Below are 24,051 nucleotides of genomic sequence, written 5' to 3' on the forward strand. Positions count from 1 at the left end.
ATGCCACAGGCAGTGTGAGGTTGGCATGGCACTCTGAGGGGAGTGCCATGTCGACTTAGTGATTTTCTCCCCACCAGCACACATAAGCTGTGAGGCTGTGTGCATGTGCTGAGTGAGGGGTCCTCAGGGTGGCATACGACATGCTGCAGCCCTTAGAGACCTTCCCTGGCATCAGGGCCGTTGGTACCAGGGGTACAAGTTACAAGGGACTTATCTGTGTGCCAGGGATGTGCCAACTGTGGAAGCAAAGGTACAGTTTAGGGAAAGAACACTGGTGCTGGGGCCTGGTTAGCAGGGCCCCAGCACACTTTCAATCATAACTTAGCATCAGCAAAGGTAAAAAGTCAGGGGGTAACCATGCCAAGGAGGCATTTCCTTACAGAGTCTGACAGTGAGACCCAGAAAAAGAGCTCCATCCTGCAACAAAGAAATCATAGTCAGAATGTCCCAAAGTTACTGGGAAGGCAGAAAGGCATTGAGGGAGAAGGTGTCCGGTTCAGACCCGATAAAGAGTAGAAAGCTGAGTAGGTTGGAGGTGAGACTTGGGGAGGTTAATTGAAAGCTCCAGATCACGTCAGGGCAATCAGTCTGACGGTGGTCCATGTAACTGCCTTCAGCAACCAGCCATTTAGGTATGGAAACAGAGGCATCACTGACTTGAATAGATGCGCCACAGCCACCAAGTTGACCTTTGTACAGGAAGGCCACAAATTGATAGTGGGTGGGGCATCTCACAAAATGCAGGTGTTTTCATTATGACTGCAGGTTTGATATATCAAAGTATGCTTACTCCACGTCAATGGATATCATACAGTCCTCTAGTTAAAGAGCAAGAGGACTTGTGCAATGCAGAGCATATTGAACTTGACCTTGTGAAGGAAGTAGTTTAGCATACAAATATCCAGTATGGGATGAAGACCGCCCTATCTTTCTTTGGAAGAAGAACCTAATGGGAGTAACACCGCTGCCCAAACTGGGGTTTCAGAACCGATTTTATGGCCCCTTGCTAAACAGAGTCAGAACCTCATCCCACAGAAAAGTCGGCTGAGGTGACACAGGGATCCCACAATCTGATGGACATATTGTCAGTTTGCAGAGCAAAAGAACACCTGCCAGCCTACAAGTCAGTCTAGAGTGAACTAAAACGACTGACAGAGAAGGCCAAAGAGGGAAGAGGGGCTGCTGCTGCCAACCTCAATGAGCTTTGGAGCTGCTACAACACTTTATATAATGAACCCTCACTGGGCTGCTGCAGGGGTTGGTGCCATAAAAAAGGCAGGCTCCAGGAGTATACCGTCAACTTGTGTTACTACTGTGAAACTTATATGCAGGGGAAGCCAGTGCCATAGAGCGGGCTGTGGCTTGATACTATTTGAAGTGTTCCAGAGTTAAATAAGCCTTTTTGGTGACTATGTGCAGTAGCATTAAAGGGCATGGCCGTAAGTTTTGCCTGGACATTGTGAGAGAACCCTGTAGAGCCATCCATACATGATGAGAGATGGCAACCGAGGAACCCATGGACTGTGCCACTGAGGTCATCATATCCAAGCCAGAGCGTAGGAGTTTTTGGCCAATTCTGCTCATCACATAGCATTACATCAAAGTGGCTACAAAGGTGTTTGGAATGGTTTGTAATCACCAACCATGCCATCTTCCACAGAGCACAGAAGTAACATATCAGATGACATGCTGCTTTAGTGAATTAAACAGACAGGCTCCCCAAAGAGATGACCTCCCCCTACCTTCAATCTGTTTAGACTCTCCATCAGTAGGAGGAGAAACTAACATGACAGGTTTCTGTTCAAAGAGGAAAAGACCTGCACAACACGACTCACTGGAGAAGGATAAGCTAGCAAGAACCAAATGGACCAAAATGGAGTCCATCAAAGCTTCACTAAATGGAAACTACAAGACACAGGCTGAAGGAAGGCCACAAAGGACACTCCAGATCCACCTCACATGAAGTACCCAGGCCACTGGCAAACTGTGAGGTCTAATATTAATCCACAATTATGCCAAAAGAAGAGAGGATTGCCAGCCTCTCCGCTGTCATCATGGTAAACAACCAAAGTGTTCATCTTGAGTCTATAGAGGGATACTTTATTCACCATCTGCTGCAGCTGACGAAAATGGCATTTGTGTTTGGAAAGTTTGACACAGACTCCATTAGATTTAAAGTCAACATCTGGAGTGCTGAGGACAGGTCCAGCACAAATACCATTGGCAGAGCAACCAGCAAGCTGTTCAGTGGCATAAGAGATGCTGCCAGTGCATCCACATTGTCAGAAGGAGGCAGAGCAGCGTCAATTGGGGCTAGGGACTAAACCATCAGCAGAATCCCATCAGAAATCTCCTTATGGATAGAAGGCACACCTGAACGAACTGGAATGGAGCTGAAGATGGCCAGTACAGACCTGATGGGAGATGCAATCTGAAAATAATCCAGGTGCAGGAAACGCTGGAAAAGGAGCAGGGCACTCTGGGCCCAGAGAAAATGCATCTTCCCCAATTAAGGATTTGAGGACAATGCATCTTCCTCAATGTAGGCTTCAAGGATAATGCAGAGGCCAAAGTCGGGGACAGATTCTACCTACATAAAGAACTCTACCATTAGGGAGACATGTTGAGAAGGAGAAGAAATCCTCTTAGTGTGCTTAGTGTGGGATGACTTGTCTTTGTACTTGGAAGCAGGAGGCTACAAAGAACAACCTGTTAAGGAAAGCTGGAGAGAGATCTGCAGCAGTATCTGTAGCAGGACCTGGAGTGGAGAGGGGTCTGAACGTTCACTGCAGGCATGCTTTGCCTAACAGTCTTTGATGGCCTTGGTGAACATAAGCCTGCACTTCTCACACAACCTGGTCTAGCAGCAATATCAGTTTGTGGCAAGAATAGAGTTTAATCTTTGGTGGAGACATTCCGCCAACACACTGAAAACCAGATATTTTCAAGGGATATGTTCAGAGAAGAATAACTCCAAATTGGCACTTCATGGGGATGTGGAATAAAAGGAACAGACATAAACATGCTGGGGGGGGAGGAATATATGGCTCTGCGGTGTCATAGATCCCAGAGTCCAGACAGAGCCATGCTGCCACCTTTCTTCATGGGACAGCTACTCCCACTTTTCCGGATCCAGCCCGAAACATATGAGGTGATTCAAGAGGCAAGTAGCCTGTAAGTAAAAATATTAATCACAAATAAAGTGTATTGTGGTTTTTCATTAGGGCATCAATATCCCTAGCCCATTGGCTTGCTTTTTCAACCTTCTGAATGCATACAGGAGACACAGTTCAGAAACTTTCGCTGGTTGTTGTAACTCACTGTCTAGTAGTGATTGCAACTTTAAAGCATCAAAATGCTTGTAGCAACGTCATTCATATTTTACAAGAAATTTAGATCTATTGTCAGTAAGGAAAATGTTACTTACCCCATAAACATATGTTCATTTATGTAGTGCTGTAGATATAACATGCTGTGTGTACTCCTGCCATCTAGTTTTGAGCCTGGAGCTGTGCAACTTGTTTTTCTTCAAAGAAGTCTTCGAATCATGAGGTATACCTTCTTAGCTATTGCTGCTAATGCACATGGACATCAGTACCTACTTTGTTTAAAAAAAAAATGTTTTCAAAGAAGTGTTTTTCTCACTGGAAGTTATTTTTTGCTATGGGCGGCTTTCTCCCATGTCTGTACATCTTCTACCTTAACTTCTACTACAGAAGTGTGCCTGATTCTGCTTAGTAGATCTCCATTTTTGTTATTCTGAAGTTATTTTGCTGTGCAATGCAGTTTAACCTGGGGGTGCAAAACACTGTGAACCAGGACTTATCTAACTATTCATGACTCCATCATCCAAAGTGTAATAAACAACAAAGCACTACGCACTAGACATATTTATACCATTTAAGTAAGATACTTTAACTTTCCTTATTAAAAAGTGAAACTACTTAAAGGCTTTACCTTTTACTGTGAGATTTTCAATTCCACATTCAAACATAATCCATCCCCATTTTTCCTGGCTGGGACCAATCTTGGTTGAATCTGTTACAGCTGGTTGCTCAGTTTCATCAACAAACGTGAACTCATCAAGTTCTTCCAGGGTGAAGAGAACCTTTGATTTTTCAAATGGGATGGTAGTGATTGCACAAGTTCCTGCATCTACAAAACAACATTTAGCAATGGGAAATCTCATTACTACGAATTTTCAAATTGGATTTTAAACACCTTCAGTGAGTTATACGATGTCACAATCCCCTCGTGTAGGCTACACTCAAAAAAACCAAGGTCCCAAACTGCTACTGTAGTTGGCACATTATACTTGTATTCTCTCACTGTGTTCAGTTATTTAAAAAGCAGTAGGGATAGTAAAATAGAGTTATGTACTCAAAATGGTACTTTTGTCATTACAAATTTAAGCCAAATCATCATTCATGAGGTCGCCACTGACTCTGAGAACAATACTTGGTACAGCAAACAATGTGTGTTGTAACACCCACTGTGCAAATCATATCTTCAATTATTTCTATCCATAAGTGTAATACCACAGCATGTCATCTAACTTTAGAACCTCAGTATTGTATAGTTCACACATTGTAAACATGGAATATTCATGACCATTTGTCCTTTTCAGACTGAGGGCCTGCTTTAGAGTTTGGTAGATGGGTACTTTGTCACAAATATGACAGATAAGTCATCCACCTTTTAAAACGTTTATTATATCCTAATGCAGTTGTAATAGGGCAGGCAGGATATCTGTCACATTTGTGACAGAGTACCCATCAGCCAAACTTTAAATCAGACCCAGAGTGAGGAAAAATAGAATGGCTCTCATCTAAAAGCATTATTAATGTCATCACAGTGTCAACGTCATTCATATTTCACAAGAAATGTTGACCTATCGTCAGGGAGGAAAATACTACTTACCCCATAAACATATGTTCATGGTATGCAGTGCTGGAGATTAACATGCTGTGTGTACGCCTGCCATCTAGTATTGGGCTTGGACATGTGCAACTTGTTTTTCTTCGAAGAGGTCTTCGGGTCACAAGGTATATACTGACTTAACTATTGCTGGTAATGCACATGGGCATCAGTTCCATTTTTAAGACTGTTTTCCCATACAGCGGTTGAGGATTGAAATCGAGTGGAATAAGCTGACCTTGCAAAGAAAGAAGAAGGAAAATTATCTGCAACATCCAAAGGCTTCAGGGGAGAAGGGTGGGCGCACATGAATCTCCAGCACTATATGCCACAAACAGATGCTTACAGGGTAACATTTTCTGTTTGTGGCATGTGTAGCTGAAGATACACATGCTGAGCACAGACTGTAAAGGAGCCCTGTCCGAAGTGGTGGCTAGCCAGAGGATGTTGCAAAAGACTGAAAATGCATATGAAGGACTGCTTGGCCAACATTGACTTGTTGGTGAGCTAAAACATCTACACAGTAATGCTTGGTGAAAGTGTGCTGAGTAAACCAGGCCGCTGCGTTCCAGGCGTCAGCTATTGGAACGGCATGGAGGCCTCTTTTTTGCAGGTACAGTGGGGCCTTGGAGGGGTAGATAATTCTCATGTAGCTTTGGCATAGGTCTGGATATATTTGGTTAACCAACTCACTATTCCCACTTTGGAGAGAGCAAGGTCCTTTAGTGGTTTGTGTATTATGAAAGGGTTTTGGCCTATAAATGTAATACAAGAGGACTTTTTTAACATCTAGTGTGTGAAAAAGCCCGTCCCGTCAAGGACTCTGGACAAAGGAAGAACACTGGGAATTTGATAGCTTGATTTAGTGGAACAAACAACAAATCTTAGGTATAAATCTGAGATCTGTCTATTGGCATGCATTTGAAAGAAGGGTACTTCAAGTGTAAGAACCTGAAGCTCACTCACACATCTAAGGCAGGTGAGTACCACTAGGAAAGCTACTTTTCAGGAAAACAATTTTCGAGGACATGAGTGAAGTGGTTCAAAAGGGCAGTCCATGAGGACTATGCTGATATTCCAGGCAGGATGCTGGCGAAGTTTGTGCATTTTGTGTTTTCGGCAGTGGCAAAGAGGTCTACGTCAGGGAACCACCCACCGATGGAAGTATAGGAGTAGGATTTGTGGGTGAAGTTTCCACTTGTAGACTTGTTGCTGTGTTCTGCTGAGCAGGCCTGCAAAACTGTTGTCTGCTTCCAGTAGGTACTCCACCAGTAGAAAGACTCTGTGATAGAGTGCCCACTGAGAAGTGTTGTGGGCTAATGCAGACAACTGTGGAAAGTGAGTGTTGCCCTGTAGGTAGAACATGATGGTAATATGATCTGTGCGAATGCGGACTATGTTGTGCTGGATGTGACAGAGTAATGCCTTGAGGGCTAGCTGGATGGCCAGCAGCTCCTTGCAGTTGATGTGGAGATCCTGTTGATGGGGCGTCAACATTCCTTGAATGGTCAAATCCTGTAAGTGCACCCGGCACCCTCAATCAATCAATATTTGTAAAGCGCGGCTACTCGCCCATGAGGGTCTCAAAACGCTGGAAGGGAGGGGCCTCATCCGAAGAGCCACGTCTTGAGGTTCTTCCTGAGGATGGTGAGCGACGTACTTTGTCTGAGGTGTAGGGGGAGGTTGTTCCAGCTCTTTGCTGTAGTGTAGGGGAAAGATCGTCCTCCGACGGTGGTTTTGTGGATGCGAGGGACGGTGGCCAGGGCCATCTGGGCTGAGCAGAAGGATCTGGCGGGGGTGTGGAAGGAGAGGCGCAGGTTCAGGTAGGCTGGTCCTTAGATGTGTATGGCATTGTACGTGTGGGTGAGAAGCTTGGGTGAGAAGCTTGAAGGTGATTCGTTCTTGACCGGTAGCCAGTGGAGGGTCCTCAGGTGTTGGGAGATGTGTTCTCAGTGAGGGAGGTCTAGAATGAGCCTGGAGGCGGTGTTCTGGATGAGTTGAAGTTTTTTGATGCTCCTAGTTGAGGTGCAGGCGTATAGGGCATTGCTGTAGTCGAGCTTGCTCGTGACTAAGGCGTGGGTGACTGTCCTGCGACAGTCTGCTGGGATCCAGTTGAAGATTTTCCGAAGTTTGCGGAGTGTGTGTCAGCAGGAGAAGGCGACAGAGTTTCCCTGTGAGGGAAGAATCTGCTGTGATGGCTACATGGGGCACTCGGTCGCAAAAGAGCTGGCCTTGGAACAAGTTGTTTCTGTTCCACCACTACAGAGAGCGATGAGTGCGGTGCCATATCAGTACTAGATCCTCCTAGTGACCCTGTGATTCTGACCACTGTGTAGGTAGGCAGTCTGCAACAGGTGCATGTGTAACCCAGCATCTACAGCAACAGGTCACCATGCCGAGGAGACACATAACCATCTTGACTGTTACTTGACAACCTGATTTAAGAAAAGGGGACCAGTGGTTGGAAAGCTTGCACCCTTAAAGAGCTGGGTTTGGCTTTCCTGGTGGCAGAGGTCAGTACTGCCACCAGGAAGATACACATGCTGAGCACAGACTGTAAAGGAGCCCTGTCCGAAGTGGTGGCTAGCCAGAGGATGTTGCAAAAGACTGAAAATGCATATGAAGGACTGCTTGGCCAACATTGACTTGTTGGTGAGCTAAAACATCTACACAGTAATGCTTGGTGAAAGTGTGCTGAGTAAACCAGGCCGCTGCGTTCCAGGCGTCAGCTATTGGAACGGCATGGAGGCCTCTTTTTTGCAGGTACAGTGGGGCCTTGGAGGGGTAGATAATTCTCATGTAGCTTTGACATAGGTCTGGATATATTTGGTTAACCAACTCACTATTCCCACTTTGGAGAGAGCAAGGTCCTTTAGTGGTTTGTGTATTATGAAAGGGTTTTGGCCTATAAATGTAATACAAGAGGACTTTTTTAACATCTAGTGTGTGAAAAAGCCCGTCCCGTCAAGGACTCTGGACAAAGGAAGAACACTGGGAATTTGATAGCTTGATTTAGTGGAACAAACAACAAATCTTAGGTATAAATCTGAGATCTGTCTATTGGCATGCATTTGAAAGAAGGGTACTTCAAGTGTAAGAACCTGAAGCTCACTCACACATCTAAGGCAGGTGAGTACCACTAGGAAAGCTACTTTTCAGGAAAACAATTTTCGAGGACATGAGTGAAGTGGTGCAAAAGGGCAGTCCATGAGGACTATGCTGATATTCCAGGCAGGATGCTGGCGAAGTTTGTGCATTTTGTGTTTTCGGCAGTGGCAAAGAGGTCTACGTCAGGGAACCACCCACCGATGGAAGTATAGGAGTAGGATTTGTGGGTGAAGTTTCCACTTGTAGACTTGTTGCTGTGTTCTGCTGAGCAGGCCTGCAAAACTGTTGTCTGCTTCCAGTAGGTACTCCACCAGTAGAAAGACTCTGTGATAGAGTGCCCACTGAGAAGTGTTGTGGGCTAATGCAGACAACTGTGGAAAGTGAGTGTTGCCCTGTAGGTAGAACATGATGGTAATATGATCTGTGCGAATGCGGACTATGTTGTGCTGGATGTGACAGAGTAATGCCTTGAGGGCTAGCTGGATGGCCAGCAGCTCCTTGCAGTTGATGTGGAGATCCTGTTGATGGGGCGTCAACATTCCTTGAATGGTCAAATCCTGTAAGTGCACCCGGCCACCCTCAATCAATCAATATTTGTAAAGCGCGGCTACTCGCCCATGAGGGTCTCAAAACGCTGGAAGGGAGGGGCCTCATCCGAAGAGCCACGTCTTGAGGTTCTTCCTGAGGATGGTGAGCGACGTACTTTGTCTGAGGTGCAGGGGGAGGTTGTTCCAGCTCTTTGCTGTAGTGTAGGGGAAAGATCGTCCTCCGACGGTGGTTTTGTGGATGCGAGGGACGGTGGCCAGGGCCATCTGGGCTGAGCAGAAGGATCTGGCGGGGGTGTGGAAGGAGAAGCGCAGGTTCAGGTAGGCTGGTCCTTAGATGTGTATGGCATTGTACGTGTGGGTGAGAAGCTTGGGTGAGAAGCTTGAAGGTGATTCGTTCTTGACCGGTAGCCAGTGGAGGGTCCTCAGGTGTTGGGAGATGTGTTCTCAGTGAGGGAGGTCTAGAATGAGCCTGGAGGCGGTGTTCTGGATGAATTTAAGTTTTTTGATGCTCCTAGTTGAGGTGCAGGCGTATAGGGCATTGCTGTAGTCGAGCTTGCTCGTGACTAAGGCGTGGGTGACTGTCCTGCGACAGTCTGCTGGGATCCAGTTGAAGATTTTCCGAAGTTTGCGGAGTGTGTGTCAGCAGGAGAAGGCGACAGAGTTTCCCTGTGAGGGAAGAATCTGCTGTGATGGCTACATGGGGCACTCGGTCGCAAAAGAGCTGGCCTTGGAACAAGTTGTTTCTGTTCCACCACTACAGAGAGCGATGAGTGCGGTGCCATATCAGTACTAGATCCTCCTAGTGACCCTGTGATTCTGACCACTGTGTAGGTAGGCAGTCTGCAACAGGTGCATGTGTAACCCAGCATCTACAGCAACAGGTCACCATGCCGAGGAGACACATAACCATCTTGACTGTTACTTGACAACCTGATTTAAGAAAAGGGGACCAGTGGTTGGAAAGCTTGCACCCTTAAAGAGCTGGGTTTGGCTTTCCTGGTGGCGGAGGTCAGTACTGCCCTCAAGAAGGCTTAAGTTTTGAAGGGGTTGGAAGTGGAACTTTGTGGTATTGATGGTAAATCCTAGACCATATAAGAAGTCTATGGTGGCCAGTGTGTGTGCCAAGCACTGGATGCTGTTCCTCCTAAGATGAGCGGCTAACATGGAAGGAGACTTTATGAACACCCTGGGCGCTGTGTTCATCCAGAAGGGCAGCACTTTAAATTGATTATGCTGGCCACTTACCATGAAGTGGAGGGACTAGCAATGAGCATGATATATGGGGATGTGGAAGTAGGTGTTCTTCAGGTCGAGGGGAGTCATAAAGTCACCATGCTCTAGTACAGGGTTGACATCCTGGAGTATCACTATGTGGAAGTGCTCTGACAGAATGTATTTGTTGAGGCGCCTGAGGTTGAGTATGAGAATGAGAGGCCAGTCCTTGTGAATGAGAAAATATAGGGAATACACTCCCTTGCTGCAGTGGTGGAGGGGTATAGCCCTATGGCCCCTTTGTGATTAAGTGCCTCCACTTTCTTTTGAAGGAGGTGCCGATGTTCTGGGGTGAGGGTGCGTTGCAGGTATGCCTGTTTGGGGGTGTATTTGTGAGCTCCAAACAGTAACCCTTGCTTATGATGTCAAGAACCCATTGATCAGAGGTGATTTTCACCCACCGGTAGAGAAACAACTGCAGTCTTCTCCTGACATGTGTTATGCGTTCAGGATGAAGTGCAAGCAAGTCACAGCTTTGCAGGGACGCCCCCTTGGTGGCTCTGCCTCTGGAGTAAGTACTCTTGTAACCTCCTTTGTAATAGCCCCAGATAGAAGTATGCTACGTTTGAGGTCTTTGGAAAAAGGAGGATGCCTTGTGAGAGGTCGTCTTGGAAACTCTGCGGTACTGAGGTGTTTGTAGTACACCCATGGCCTATGTGATATCAGTGACCTTTATTTTTTATCATCTGGTCAACCTGCAGTCCGAACAGGTGCTCCCCATTGGACAGGCTGAGCATGTGCTGCTGGACTTTTGGCTTAAAGTCTGAAACACACAGCCAGGTGTGTCGAAAAAGGAGACTTGAACTTATCCTGTGGGCTGTTGTGTCAGCAGTATTGAGGGCACACCATATATTGGTGCTGGAGAAGTTCTTGTCCTCAGCTACAAGTTCTTCTCGTATCTTTTGGTGCTGATCAGAGTGGTGTTGAAGAAACTGCTCCATTTCACACCAGTGCACCCTGTTCTGGGAAAGCAAACCAAATGAGTTTGTGATGCACCAATGTATTGCAGAATTGGCAGCAAAGTGTTTACCAGCCTGGTCTGTCTTTTTACTTTCCCTGTCTGGAGGTGGTGCATCGCTGGGTGTTGGCATGTTTAGCAGCTGTATGGACGAAAAATGACTCTGGTGAAAGTGGTCCCCTAATGTATATCTGGTCAGAGGGGGAAGCCTTATATTTATTCTCCACCCTGGGAGTCATATACCTAGCCTTTAACTGCTCCTTAAAGATGTCAGGATCAGACCTTAGTATGCCTTTAGGCATGGGAAGGTACTGCATAGAGCAATGGATGGATGAGAGCATCTCCAGCAAGAAATCATCATTTTCTGGTAGCTTATGCATCTCATCCTTATGGTATGTAGACCCCTATGGAGGACCTTATGGGAGGAGATGGGGTCATCAGGCAGGGAAAGCTTTGCGGGGTACTTGTAGGAATCCGTATCCCCAGGTAGGATGATGATAATAATAATCGTCCCACGGATCACCCTGTGCATGTGGGGCCCTCCAAATCTAGAATGTGGTGACCCTGTGGAGAGCGAGATGACTGGGCAGCAAGTGGTAAGGATGAAGGAGGACAAGGGGAAGGGTCAGGAAGGGTAAAGGGGAACGAGGTGGAGAAGAAGGAAAATGAGCAGTAGGAAAAAGGTGAGATGGAGGTAGACAAGATATAGGAGACGGTGGACTAGTGCCTATGTCATGGCACTGCAGGTGTTAGGCAGTGGCTACACTGGTAGGTTGAGGGCCTCCTCAAAGGTAAGCTTCCTTTTGGAAGGAGCGGAGTCTAACATTTGGAGGAGGATCTGACCGGTCTGTGGGTGGATGAGGATCAGCTGCTGCTTGGCATCCAGCTCTTCCCGAGGGCACTGGAGGATGGGCTCTTATGAAAGGTGAAGAAAACAGTACAGCAGGCCTCGTCGTGCTCCAGGGACAGACAGAATCACTGGGGTCCTGGTTAGAAGGATCCCTGTGAAAACAGTCAAACACACTGACAACAGGCAGAAAACGGGGGTAACCATGCCAAGAAAGAGGGTACTTTCCTACAGCGACGCTATACTGCAGTGTACCAGGTCACAGGGCCCTCCGTCATATCAGGGTAAACCTACCTCAATCTTTCCTGATTACACCCAGTGGGTACAAGAACAGAGGAAAACTTTTATGGCAGTTAAAAGGAGACTGCAAGGATTCAATTTGAAATATAACCTCCTCTCCCCGCAGAACTCCAGGTCCAACATGGAGGATCTGCCTTGTTATTTTAAACTCCAGCAGAAGCAAACAATTGGCTGAACACTCTGCCTCCAGTGGGACCGCTGCTTGGCAACCCCCTCAGCATCAAAGACAGTCTCTATGGTCAGGGTGACGTGGGAAGAGGTGAAAGGCAAGTGGGGGCGCCACCCCCCAGGTGGGAAGGATGATAGTTGGCCCTGATGGAACACTGTAGGCGACAGGTGCAACTTTGGACACCAGAGACTTGCTCCAGAGTAACTGCTCTGTCCCAGGAACAGCTAGCGAGGACTCTGAGATGGAATAATGTGTGGTAACAAGTCATTGTTCCTGAGTATTTTGCCCCACTGCCTCCAGGCCTCTTTGGAATACCGTTTGATTCTGCTTGGTTGGTGGTGATGGTTGCCTCACCCTTCTGGGAGAACTTTATTGTAGATCATGCAAGTTACATTATCGATACTTACCTGCATTCTTAAGTGGCTTATATGCATATATGTTGTCATTTTGCTAATCCTGTGTCCTAACTCGATAAATGAGTAGCTTTAGGACAGAGTGGTGAGGGAGTGATAGGGAGCTTGAGTGTGATAATCTTGTTTTCCTTGTCCATGGCTCTAGCACGCCAAGTATTACTCTATTTTTGGAGTTTTCTTTTTATACAATCTAAGTTTGTTCATATTTATAATTTGGGAAACGGGGTGGCTGCTGCCATCCCCCAACAGTAAGAGCACACTGGGTGGGAGGATACAGCACAACTGACCACAGGGTGAGGGGAGTTGGGAACAAAAGTAGTTTTTATTGATTTTGCTATTGTTCAATGTCATATACAACTCTTGTGTATCATGGCAGTAATCGCTATTAAAGACAATACTATATTTGGCTGAGTTGGACAGGAACTACTTATGTCCCTAGCAATGGGAAGACAGGAATACATACTCTCACATGACTGACCATATCGGAGAAATAGAGGAAGGGTATACGCCAATTTAAAAAGTTATAGAATATCCGTTGTATTTCTTCAAGAGACTTATCTGTGGGGTAACTGCATACCTTCCCTCTGGAAGTGCTGAAGGGGACACATTTATGCTACATACTTATCTGATTTTGCTCAGGGAGTTCTTATTTGGGTGCACCCAGGGTACCTTTCTAGCATACACAATACATCCTGAACCCTGATGGTCATTATGTGATACTGTACAATACACTAGATGGTAGGGAAATCTACTTTATCAATGTCTATGCCCCAAATAATGACTGTCCGAACTTTTTCATGGCAGTGGTACGAGCTGCCTCCCCAAACTTAGCGGCAGAAGTGATTATGGCAGGGGACTTCAATTGTGTCCTGGATGGAGGCAAAGATCGTCTCCCACCGGTCGCCTCAAAAAACACACATGACCGTGACATTAATAGATCCCATGAGAGAATTGCACCTAAGTGATATGTGGCAGATCAGACACCCCGACGCGCAGCGATTATCCTGTTACACTCTAGCCACAGGTACTCACAGTAGATTAGACTATGCCCGGATATCGGATTCCTTGGCCCCAAATGGTGTCATATCTCCCTAGTTGTCTGTCAGATCACGCTCCTATCCTACTAGTTGATTAACTGACCTAAGTTACTGATGTGGCGTCTCCACCCCGAAGCCCTTACCGACCTTCCTTTTGCTCTGACAGTCCGGGATGAGTTAGCACATTATTTTCGGGAGAATTGGGTGCTCTTCGAGCAGCGAAGATGTGGACTGGGCGATGAAAGTTGTACTGCAAGGTGTTTGCCTAAAACATATTATGGGGTTAGACAACAACTAGACCGGGATATTAAAAATCATGAACAGACTTTGGAGGACATTGAGAAACTGTTCGCTGCCCATCCGGAATGCATACAGGCCTGGTGAGAAACACGCTCGGAACTCCTCATTGACTGGCACCAGTTAGAAAAAATTTACTTTTACAGCCTACTGTCAAAGGCTTCATGCTGAAGGGGACAAAACAGGTGCAATGGTAGCCTGTCTGGATAGACAGGAGAATTCCAGGGCTCCTATCCTTACTCTGCACAATTACGCTGGACAGCCGATCTACACCCAACAAGCCATACACTGAGTTTTCCACTCCCCCATAAGTACGGTTTATGCTGACCAGGGTGGTTCTTAAACGGCCAACATTGTAAAATGCCTCCTGAACACTAACCTTCCCAGTCTCCCCCCTAAAGATGGCCGAAACTTAGATGACCCCATCACTCGGGAGGAAATCCTTGCAGTAATTCTAACATTAAAAACTGTGAAAACCCATGGAAACTACAGTCTCCCAACAGAATTTCATTGAAAATATGCAGACTTACTGGCGGACAAACTCCTGGAGGTCTACGAAGGCAGCCTACTTTCTGGTAGCCTCCTTTCTTCGCTACGCAAAGCCCTGATTGTCATGACACACAAACTAGGCAGAGACCCCACTCTGGCCTCAGCGTACCAGCCTATTTCTCTCCAAAATATTATTGTTAAGATACTTAGTACTGTCCTTGCCAACAGACTACGCCCTCACCTCTCATTCCTGGTACATGAAGACTAATCAGGATTTATTCCAAAACATAATACACTACATAATCTGAGGAGGCTTGCGCATGTTTATCATGCCACATTACATCGGCCTGAGGAACTGGCGCTCGTTTTTCTCGACATCGAACAGGCTCTTGATTTGTTTAATTGGATGTTCCCATGGCAAGTTCTACACAAAAATAGTCTTAGGACCTAAATTTACCCGGTGGATACAATTATTCTATGAGGAGCCATGTGCTTGTGCTACAAACTGGAGGGGAGTACTCAGACTTGTTTGTTTGAGCAGAGGCACCAGGCAGGACTGCCCTTGTAAGGGGGTGGCTCAGTTTCTGGTGTACATCTATGAAGTGGCACCCTGTACTGAGTCCAGGTAACCCTTAGTGATAGTGTTTAGGTATCCAAATAGCAAAAGCTTTCTAGGGGCAGCTGAGGCGAGCAGATAAAGCTTATCCAGGAGAAATGTAAAGCACTTGCAATACCACAGTAGTTAGACAGTAACTCTCACACAAGAAAGAACCACACAAGAGTTGCAAAAATAAAGGATTCTTTAATACAGCATTAACTACTAGACTAGCACTGGTATATCTCACTTTGGAGATATCTAAACACACAATATATACACCAAATAATACCTACCAGGTCGTCCCATAGACTAACAAAGGGATGTTGCGGTTGAAATTCATAAGTTTCAGGACCCTTCCCAGTGGACCCCTAATAAACCCAAAGACAGGAGGAAGGTTGGAGAGTGTCCACACCCAAGGATACCAAGAAGACATCAGTACATAAAACAGGGGACCCGGATGCATAGGCGTGAAAGGACATCAGAAACCCACACTGAAGTCAATGGAGGCATTGGTTATCCAGCTGCTGTCGCAACCCGTGGACCAGTCCAGCGGAACCCAAAGACGGTTTCTGGACAAAGAAGACCGGATGAGGAAGGGTACAGAGCCCAGCACCCTCGGAGGTGCCAAGGTGGTGCAGGTGGCAATACCCACCCTCCTAGAAGTGAAGTTCCTGCATGTTAGTAAAGGAACAAGTCCAGCTGCGGGGTCCAGGAGCTGCAGAAGATCATAAGATTTGTCAACAAGCTGTCCTACGTCAGTCACCAGATTGCAGGAGGGTCAGTGACCAGCGAGGTCACCAACAAGCACTGGCAAATGCAAGCATGAGCTGAAAATGGATTTGCAAGTTTTCAGGTATGAGCAACGTCCAGGAGACTCTACCCTTGAAGGGGAGTCAGGGCTGGTCCTCATCACACAGGGAGGCCAGCAGAAGGTGTTGGAGCCACCAGGAGTGACCTAGAGGCGATGAACACAAGCAGTCACAAGGAGGCCTCAGCAGCACAACAAAACAGAAGTCCCACATCGCAGGACCTGCAGAATGGAGACTGATCTTCGAGTTGTTGAGGCTGGGGCATCTTGGTGTCTGATGATCTCCCAGAGGAAGAGTCAACAAGCCTTGGCATGATAGTGCACAGGGGTTCCAGTCCAGTGGCAGGAGCAGGGCACACCGTCTCCCACACTGGTCAGAACATAGGCAGTACCCAGAGAAGGTCACAGAACCACTACCTGTGGGCAGAGCCTTCACACTGTCCGTGGAACACCATGATGATCCGCCAGCCGTTCGTCATTGTCTTGAGGTGCCTGCAGAAGCATGGAAGTGACTCCTTCACTACAAGGGAGATTCCTACATGTTTCCAGGTGCAAACAGAGTCCTTGTGACCCTGGAGGATGCACAGCCTTGAACGTTGCAGAATTCTTGCAGGATCTAGAGAAATAATGCTGCAATAGGAGCCTTTCCACCAGATGCAGACTAGTTTCGGTTCCAAAGCAAACCAGCAGCTGTTCCAGAGGCCAGGAGCAGAAGATGTCTTGCAGAGAAGTTCCTTGAAGAGTCTTGCTTGACAAATCTGAGGACCCACCCTTGGGGGAGCCCTTTACTAACTCTAAGAGGGAGTTGGTCACTCTCTGAAGTGACCCACCTATCAGAAGGGGTCAGCCACGTCATCTACCTGGCCTAATCAGTCAGATGCTCCTCAGGGCCTCTGCCTACTTTGTTTCCAAGATGGCATTCTCAACCAGCCACCTGGCAACGCTTGGTGTACTTCCCTAGGGGAGAAGCGGGACAGAGGGGTTGTCACTCCCACTGTCCTTTGTGTGGTTTCTCATCGGAGCGGGAACCGAGGGTTCCTGAACTGGTGCAAACCCGATTATGAAAGAAGGACGCTCTTCAAAGCAGTCTGGTGGCACTCAGAGGCAACCCCAGCCCAGCCCATAGACACCTAATATAAAGGGGGAGCTGGTCACACCTCTCCCTTGAAGGAAATCCTTTGTTCTGCCTTCTGCTGCTTGAGTCCATCTCATCATCAGGCTGGCAGAACAGTGTCTGGTGTCAGGCTGGCAGTTAGACCCCGTATGGCTGCACAGGCAGAACTGGGGGGGATCCTTTACGGAACTCCTAGAGTACATGGGATCATGCAACAAGCACTGAAATTGGAGTAGTTGCATGATTCCAACATGTTTGATACCAAACATGCCTAGGTTCAGAGAAGCCATTATGTAGTTGGACCACTTATGCTGATCAGTGTCCACTGCATACCTTAAGATGGCTTCCGCACACTTACAAAGCCCAGGAAATTGAGTCTTGGGTTTGTAAGGGGTACCCTGCTCATTCGAGGGTACCCTCACACTTAGGGACATGCACACTGCCCTTCGGCTGAAGGGCATATCAAAGGGGTGACAGTGTGTAAGTGCAGTGACCAGGATATATGGTAGGCCTTATATCAGTGGTGAAAGGGTGTATGCACCATTTCACGCAGGCTGCAATGGCAGGCCTGCAGACACAGTTTGCATGGGCTTCCATGGGTAGCACAATACATGCTGCAGCCCATCCGAGACCTTTGGTATACCAATGCCCTGGGTACCTAAGTACTAGATACTAAGGACTTACATGGGTGCACCAGTATCCCAATTGTGGGGTGCAAAGTTTACCAGCAATCAAATTTAGAGGAGCGAGCACAGACACTAGAGTCCCTTTTTTAGCAGGATCCCAGTGCACTACAGTCTAAACACGTGGACACCAGGCAAAAAGTGGGGGTAACTAAGTCAGAAAGATACTACTTTTCTACAGCCCCCTCTTGCCACATATTTGCGCTAGCAATGGAACCCCTGGCGGTCCTTCTCTGGCAGACCATGGATCCATGGGGGATCACCATGGGGAGGACCACGCATGTGATCTCCCTTTCTGTGGATGATGTTTTGTTGTATCTCCGTAGTCCTACCATCTCTGTCTCCATACTTATACAGGTAATGCGTGAGTTTGGAGAAATTTCTGGCCTGCATGTTAATCCCACTAAATCTAGATTATTCCCATTGGCTCCACAACGGGCATTGCTCAGAAAGATCTCCCCTCGATGATCTACCCATGGCAGCACCGAGAGGTCTGTTATCTGGGTACCCCTCTTGCCCCTGCGGAAACAGAATTTTTGGATCTGAATATTGGGAGAATAGTCACTAACCTTCAAGCATTGGTTCAATTTTAGAGAGATCTACCGCTTTCTCTAATGGGGAAAATAGTGATTGCCAAAATGATAGTGCTTCCTCGTTGTCTGTATGCCCTACAGGGTACCTTTTACTAGATCCCCTGCTGGTACTTCCAGATGCTTGATGCTCTATTGGTCGATCTATTATGGGTGGATATACAAAAACGTGTCAATCTGGCCATGCTACAGAGACTGTGGTCTTCTGGGGGCACAGAGGTTCCCAACTGAGAATTTTACTATATAAATTCACACCTACAGCATGCCGTCCACTGGTATGATATTGGAATGCTCTTATGAGGGCCGGCTCCAGGGTTCCTCCTGACACCTTATGTGAACTGACATGTGGCCCATCTACATGTGACCTGGTCAGTGAATTGCTCTGCCTCCTGTGGCTCCACCCTCTAAGTACAGCCCTTTCCCTGGCTCCTCTGAACTCCTGACCCCTGTCAGGAGTTCGAGGCCCTCCTCCACCCGCAGGCTTCTGCCTGCACCTCATCCCTGGTGTCTAGTGGGAGAGCTCTGCTTTCCTACTAGGCTACCTTCTGCTCTCTCCTCCTTTTGCTCTGCTCCCTGCTCCACTATTGTCCCTTAGTGCTCCTTTTCCTTGTTTCTCTCTCATTCCGCTCTCTCTCTCTCTCACTTTAACTCTCCCCCTCTCTCTCTGCCGCTGCTTCCCCTGCAGTCCCACCCCTTTTCAGCCCACCCCCTTTTTCGTGCTGTTTTTCGTCCCCCTCCTGCCTCCCAGCTGTCCTCTCCCCCCTCTCTCTCTCTCTCTCTCTCTCCCCCCCTGCCGCTACTTCCCCCCAGTCCCGCCCCTTTTCAGCCCCGCCCCCTTTTTTGTGCCGTTTTTCGACCCGCTACTGCCTCCCAGCTGTCCTATCCTGCCCCACCTCCTTAGTTAATGGCGGCCACTGGCGCGCCAAAGGTGTGCCAAAGTCAAGCCCGTCTGCGCCTGTCTCCGCCCGTACGCGTTGTGACCGTGCCCAGTGCCAGAACCCCTGGCTCTCGTCCTCCCACCGCCGCCACGCACATCTTCACTACGAAGCCGCCACCCTCCACACCCTTAACACCGGCCGCTCACCCGCCTGCCTTCAAGCCTCCCCGCAGACCATCGGCTGACCCTTCTCCTGCCGGAACTGCACCTTCACCAGTCTCCACGCCAACGACACGCCCACCAAGGCAGGATGCAACCATCTCAGATGTATCCTCCTCATCACCTGCTCCGTCCACAAGCAAGCAGTAGAGCTATGGAATCTACTTGACTCAGCCTCCCCAGACGTTGCCTTCCTGACCGAGACCTGGATGAACCCCTCCTAAGCCCCTGACATTGCCACAGCCATCCCAGACAGCTACAAGATCACCCGCAGGGACCGCTCCAACAAACCAGGAGGCGGCATTGCCATCATCCACAAGAACAACCTCAGGATCACGACCAACACCGAAGACACCCTCAGCACTGCCAAACTCCTGCACTTCCAAATCCACACTGACCCAAACACCACCCTTCTAGGGACCCTCGTCTACAGGCCCCTGCAGCCCATGACAGCAGTTCAGCGACTCCATTACCGACATCATCAGCACACACGCTCTCGCATCCACTGACTACATACTCCTCGGGGACTTAAACATCCACCTCGAGAACACCAACAACAACCAGACCCCCCCGGCAAACACCAACACCACAGATTCACCTCTGACCAACCTCCTGCTCTCCTGGACCCCCATCAAGGACAACAACACCATCGAAATCATGAACGTCATCCACTCCGGCTCTCCATTTGACCCCTGCCCTCACCACATCCTCAACAAAGCAAGCTCCGTCATTGCACTCCAAGTACGGAAGATCATCAACAGCTCCTTTGAGTCCGCCACCTTACCGGAGAGCTGGAAACAAGGCGAGATCAACGCTCTCCTCAAAAAACCCAAGGGGGACCCAAAGGACCTCAAGAACTTCCAGCTTATCTCCCTGTTCCCCTTCCTGGCAAAAGTCGTCGAGTAGGCTGTCAACAGACAACTAACCTGCTTCCTAGAGGAGAAACCGCACCCTGGACTCTTCCCAATCCGGATTCCGCAGCAACCACAGCACCGAAACCACCCTCATCGCTGCCACCGATATCAGAACCATACTGAACAGCGGCAAAACCGCGGCCCTCATCCTCCTGGACCTCTCGCCCGCATTCAACACTGTCTGCCACCGCACCCTACGCTCATGCCTCTGCAATGCTGGAATCCGCGACAGAGCCCTGGACTGGGTCACCTGCTTTCTGACCGGCAGAACCCAGAGAGTCCACCTCCCCCAATTCTGCTAGGAGGTTACCGAAATCATCTGTGGCGTACCCCAGGGTTCGACCCTCGGCCCGACCCTCTTCATCTTCAATGTCTACATGGCTCCGCTTGCTAACATCGCCCAATCCCACAACCTCAACATCATCTCATACGCCGACGACACCCAGCAGATCCTCTCCCTCACCAAGGACTCCGCCAAGACCTACCCCCCATGATGGAATGAAGGCCATCGCAGAATGGATGAAGAGCAGCTGCCTCAAACTCAATTCGGACAAAACGGAAGTCCTTATCTTCGGCTCCACCCCCTCCGGGGATGACTCCTGGTGGCCTGCCACTCTCAGGAACCGCTATGACTCCCACCGGCCACGCACGCAACCTAGGATTCATCTTGGACTCCTCACTATCCATGACCCAGTAGGTCAAGGCCAGCTCCTCCTCCTGCTTTAACACCCTCCGCATGCTCCGAAAGATCTACAAATGGATACCCACCGTTACCAGAAGAACAGCCACCCAAGCCCTCGTAAGCAGCAAACTGGACTACGGCAATGCCCTCTATGCAGGAAACGCCAAACTCCAGAAGAGGCCAAAACGCATCCAGAACGCCTCTGCACGCCTCATCCTGGACATCCCCTGCCACATCACATACCACCTGAAAGACCTGCACTGGCTCCCAGTCAACAAGAGAATCACCTTCAAACTCCTCACCCACGCACACAAAGCACTGCACAACACCGGACCAGAATACCTCAACAAACGACTCTCCTTCTACACCCCGACTCGGCATCTCCACTCCGCTGACCTCACCCTTGCAACAGTCCCACGCACCCGCAGAACTACAACTGGCAGTAGATCATTTTCACACCTCGCCGCCAAAGCGTGGAACACTCTTCCCACCCACCTGCGCCAGACCAAAGACCACCTTACCTTCAGGAAACTTCTTAAGACCTGGCTGTTCAAGCAGTAGCAGCACCCCCCGCCCCAACTTCTCCCTCTCCCAAGCACCTTGAGACCCTCACAGGTGAGTAGTGCACTTTACAAATCCCTGATTGATTGATTGATTAAGAGGATGATGCAAAAGGCCCTATTCCACACAGATCTTGCAATCTGGATACCAAAACCCTTTCACAAAATCGAGAAATCTGTGGCACTCAAGAGACGGAGAAAGGGGGGGATGTCTTACGCTAGGTAATCTTTATCCGCTAGGCCGCTTCATAACATATGCTGAGGCGGTTTATTCATTCACCTTAGGTTCGGATCAATTTTTACAGTATCATAAAGCCCATGGGATTTAGCCGACATTTCCTGATGCCCCACTACTCTGCCACCCTTGTCACTCTATTGGACATGGCGGGGGTGCGCCGTTTAATATCACATCTATATAGGGAATTACGTGACGACGTCCCAAGACAGCCTCTTCCAATTCGGACTAGATGGGACAAGCTACTCCTGGACCCGTTGACTCCTCGAGACTGGGAACGTATTCTTGAAGGGGTATGCACAGCCAATTTAAATGCAAGGTTTAAATTGACACATTATAATTTTATTCACCAAACTTATCTTTCCCATATCACCTTAAGCAGGATTTATCCCACACGTTCAGACAGATGTCCTGGATGCCGCAGTCTGGTGGCTGACTTTGTGCATATGTCCTGGACTGAGTGAATATATCCCTGTACTGGCAGCAAGTCCTCAGCAACGTAAGTGGGGTGTCAGGGTGGGAACTCCCTCTAGAACGCAAACAATTACAATTGGGTCTCAATCCTCCTCCACCCCAAAAGGAAACTTAGTAAGAACTTTGACCTGCTGGGCCTAACATTGGCAAAACGGCGCAAAGCCATAAGGTGGTTGAGTCCAACCCCCCTAGATATTCTGAATGGCTTAGGGACAACATGGAGTGGGCAACAGCATAAGAGGTCCGTATGAAGCATATCCGAACAGATGACAACGTGGAGGAAGATCTGCGAGCATGGGCGGCCCATGTTATCTGACCTCAAAACATCTCCATCAAAGGAAACTGCAGAACAAACTTCTGGTGTTGTCCACACTCATGCCCGCATGTAATTATGTACTTGTTAGATGTTTATATTGCTTGATTCTCTCTGTTCTGTAATATCTGGCACCTGAGCCAGTTGGGGTGTGTGGGGATTGTTTATACTATTCAGAAGACCTGCTTGGTGACTGGGGAGATTCATGTTTTTTTTTAATCCATTTTCCGCCATTTGCTCTGCTTTTAAATGAAAAACACAATAAAGATTGTTTAAAATATCTATCTATCTATCTATGTATATATGTATATTTTGACTGACTGCTAACACCAATAGATCAACAGCAAAAAAAAATTACCTGAGGTATCCAGACCCCGAAGTTGACCATGGACACGATGCACATTCAATTTAGCAGCAATTTCTTTTCCTCGTTCTGCTCCTGCATTTGATCGTAAGGAGCCAGATGACTGTGGTTGCATTTTACTGGCACTGGCAAATTTATCAAAGGTTACAGCACCTCGACTGGCATCAGCAGTGTTTGGAGTTTCCTCGACCATCCCCCTTTATAAAAAAATAAAATAAAAAAAATAAAAAGAGAGGAAAATACACTATTTAAATTACTTTAACTAAAAAAGTAACAAAAAAAGGTGACAGAATAAATCAAAATTCCACTAGAAATAATAATGTGAAAACTAACGCCAGCCAAACAAGAATGTAGTAAATGATCCAGCTGATTTCTTATAATTGCCACATAGATGAGAGTTACTCTTAAATGGGCCTAATATAAACTGGATTTGCAGACATTTTATAAGATTGGTTATACCCTAAAACGGCTTTTTGAATTGTTTGGAGATCAGTAATAAAAAGTAAGTTGCTGACTGTAGGATTAATTGAAAAGCCTTGCTGATGTTCAAATTCAAAAGTTTTTTTTGTTAACAATACAGTGTTGATTTGGAGCCTATACACCTCATTTCAGTCTTTTATTGGCTGACCGATGAGGAGGTGATAAGCCTACATATGTCCTGGGTATCATCTTAGTTTTTTTGTTTTTTTAAATTATGTTGAATAGAGTTGGATATCTTCAGGGTTGCACATCAATGTATGCTTTCTGTTATTACAGTTGAGTTATTTGATAAACTTAGCGTCAGTGAGGTAAAATCCAGCCAAACAAACCAAGCAAAACCAAAGACTTGTGACCATAATAGTTTGTAAATTGCATCCAAGTCTTCCCATCTACATTTCATGGCAACCTTTTTGCCCTGAGCTGTGCTTTTACATCAGAGGATAAACCATAAGCAAGTAAGTGCTCTACAGAACGAAATGGACAATCCAAACCAAACTGCCTGGCTATATCATATCCACAATGAATAAGCAGCAATTCACACATTTCTGCCATAGTCAGCTTGGTCATTGACATATAATTTAAGAGCCTGATTTTGATCTTGGTGGTCGCAAGAAGAAGCTACGCCAACGGCGCACCCAAAACAACCTCAAGCCAACTGAGTTCTGCCCGCCGTATTTAGATGTTACAGGTCTGCAAGCAGATTGAATGGCTAAGGATTGCTGATGGAGGGTGACAGCGGCAGCACCCAATGGACTTCGTACAATGACAGGGGCTATGGAAGGGGG

At 47.6% G+C, this 24,051-nt stretch overlaps 1 protein-coding gene across 20 annotated transcripts in view; it reads right to left on the reverse strand.

Moving 5' to 3' along the window:
* BLTP1 (bridge-like lipid transfer protein family member 1) overlaps window positions 1-24,051 on the reverse strand; it is a 1,779,540-nt gene that overhangs the window by 964,705 nt on the left and 790,784 nt on the right. For all 20 annotated transcript variants that reach the window (XM_069242474.1, XM_069242454.1, XM_069242518.1 and 17 more), the window contains 2 exons: window positions 22,781-22,983; window positions 3,958-4,155 (listed from right to left, as the gene is read on the reverse strand). In XM_069242474.1, coding sequence (XP_069098575.1) covers window positions 3,958-4,155; window positions 22,781-22,983 — 401 coding nt within the window. The remainder of the gene's footprint in view (window positions 1-3,957; window positions 4,156-22,780; window positions 22,984-24,051) is intronic.

This window comes from Pleurodeles waltl, chromosome 1_2 (genome assembly GCF_031143425.1).
Source record: "Pleurodeles waltl isolate 20211129_DDA chromosome 1_2, aPleWal1.hap1.20221129, whole genome shotgun sequence".
NCBI classification, from domain to species: Eukaryota; Metazoa; Chordata; class Amphibia; order Caudata; family Salamandridae; genus Pleurodeles; species Pleurodeles waltl.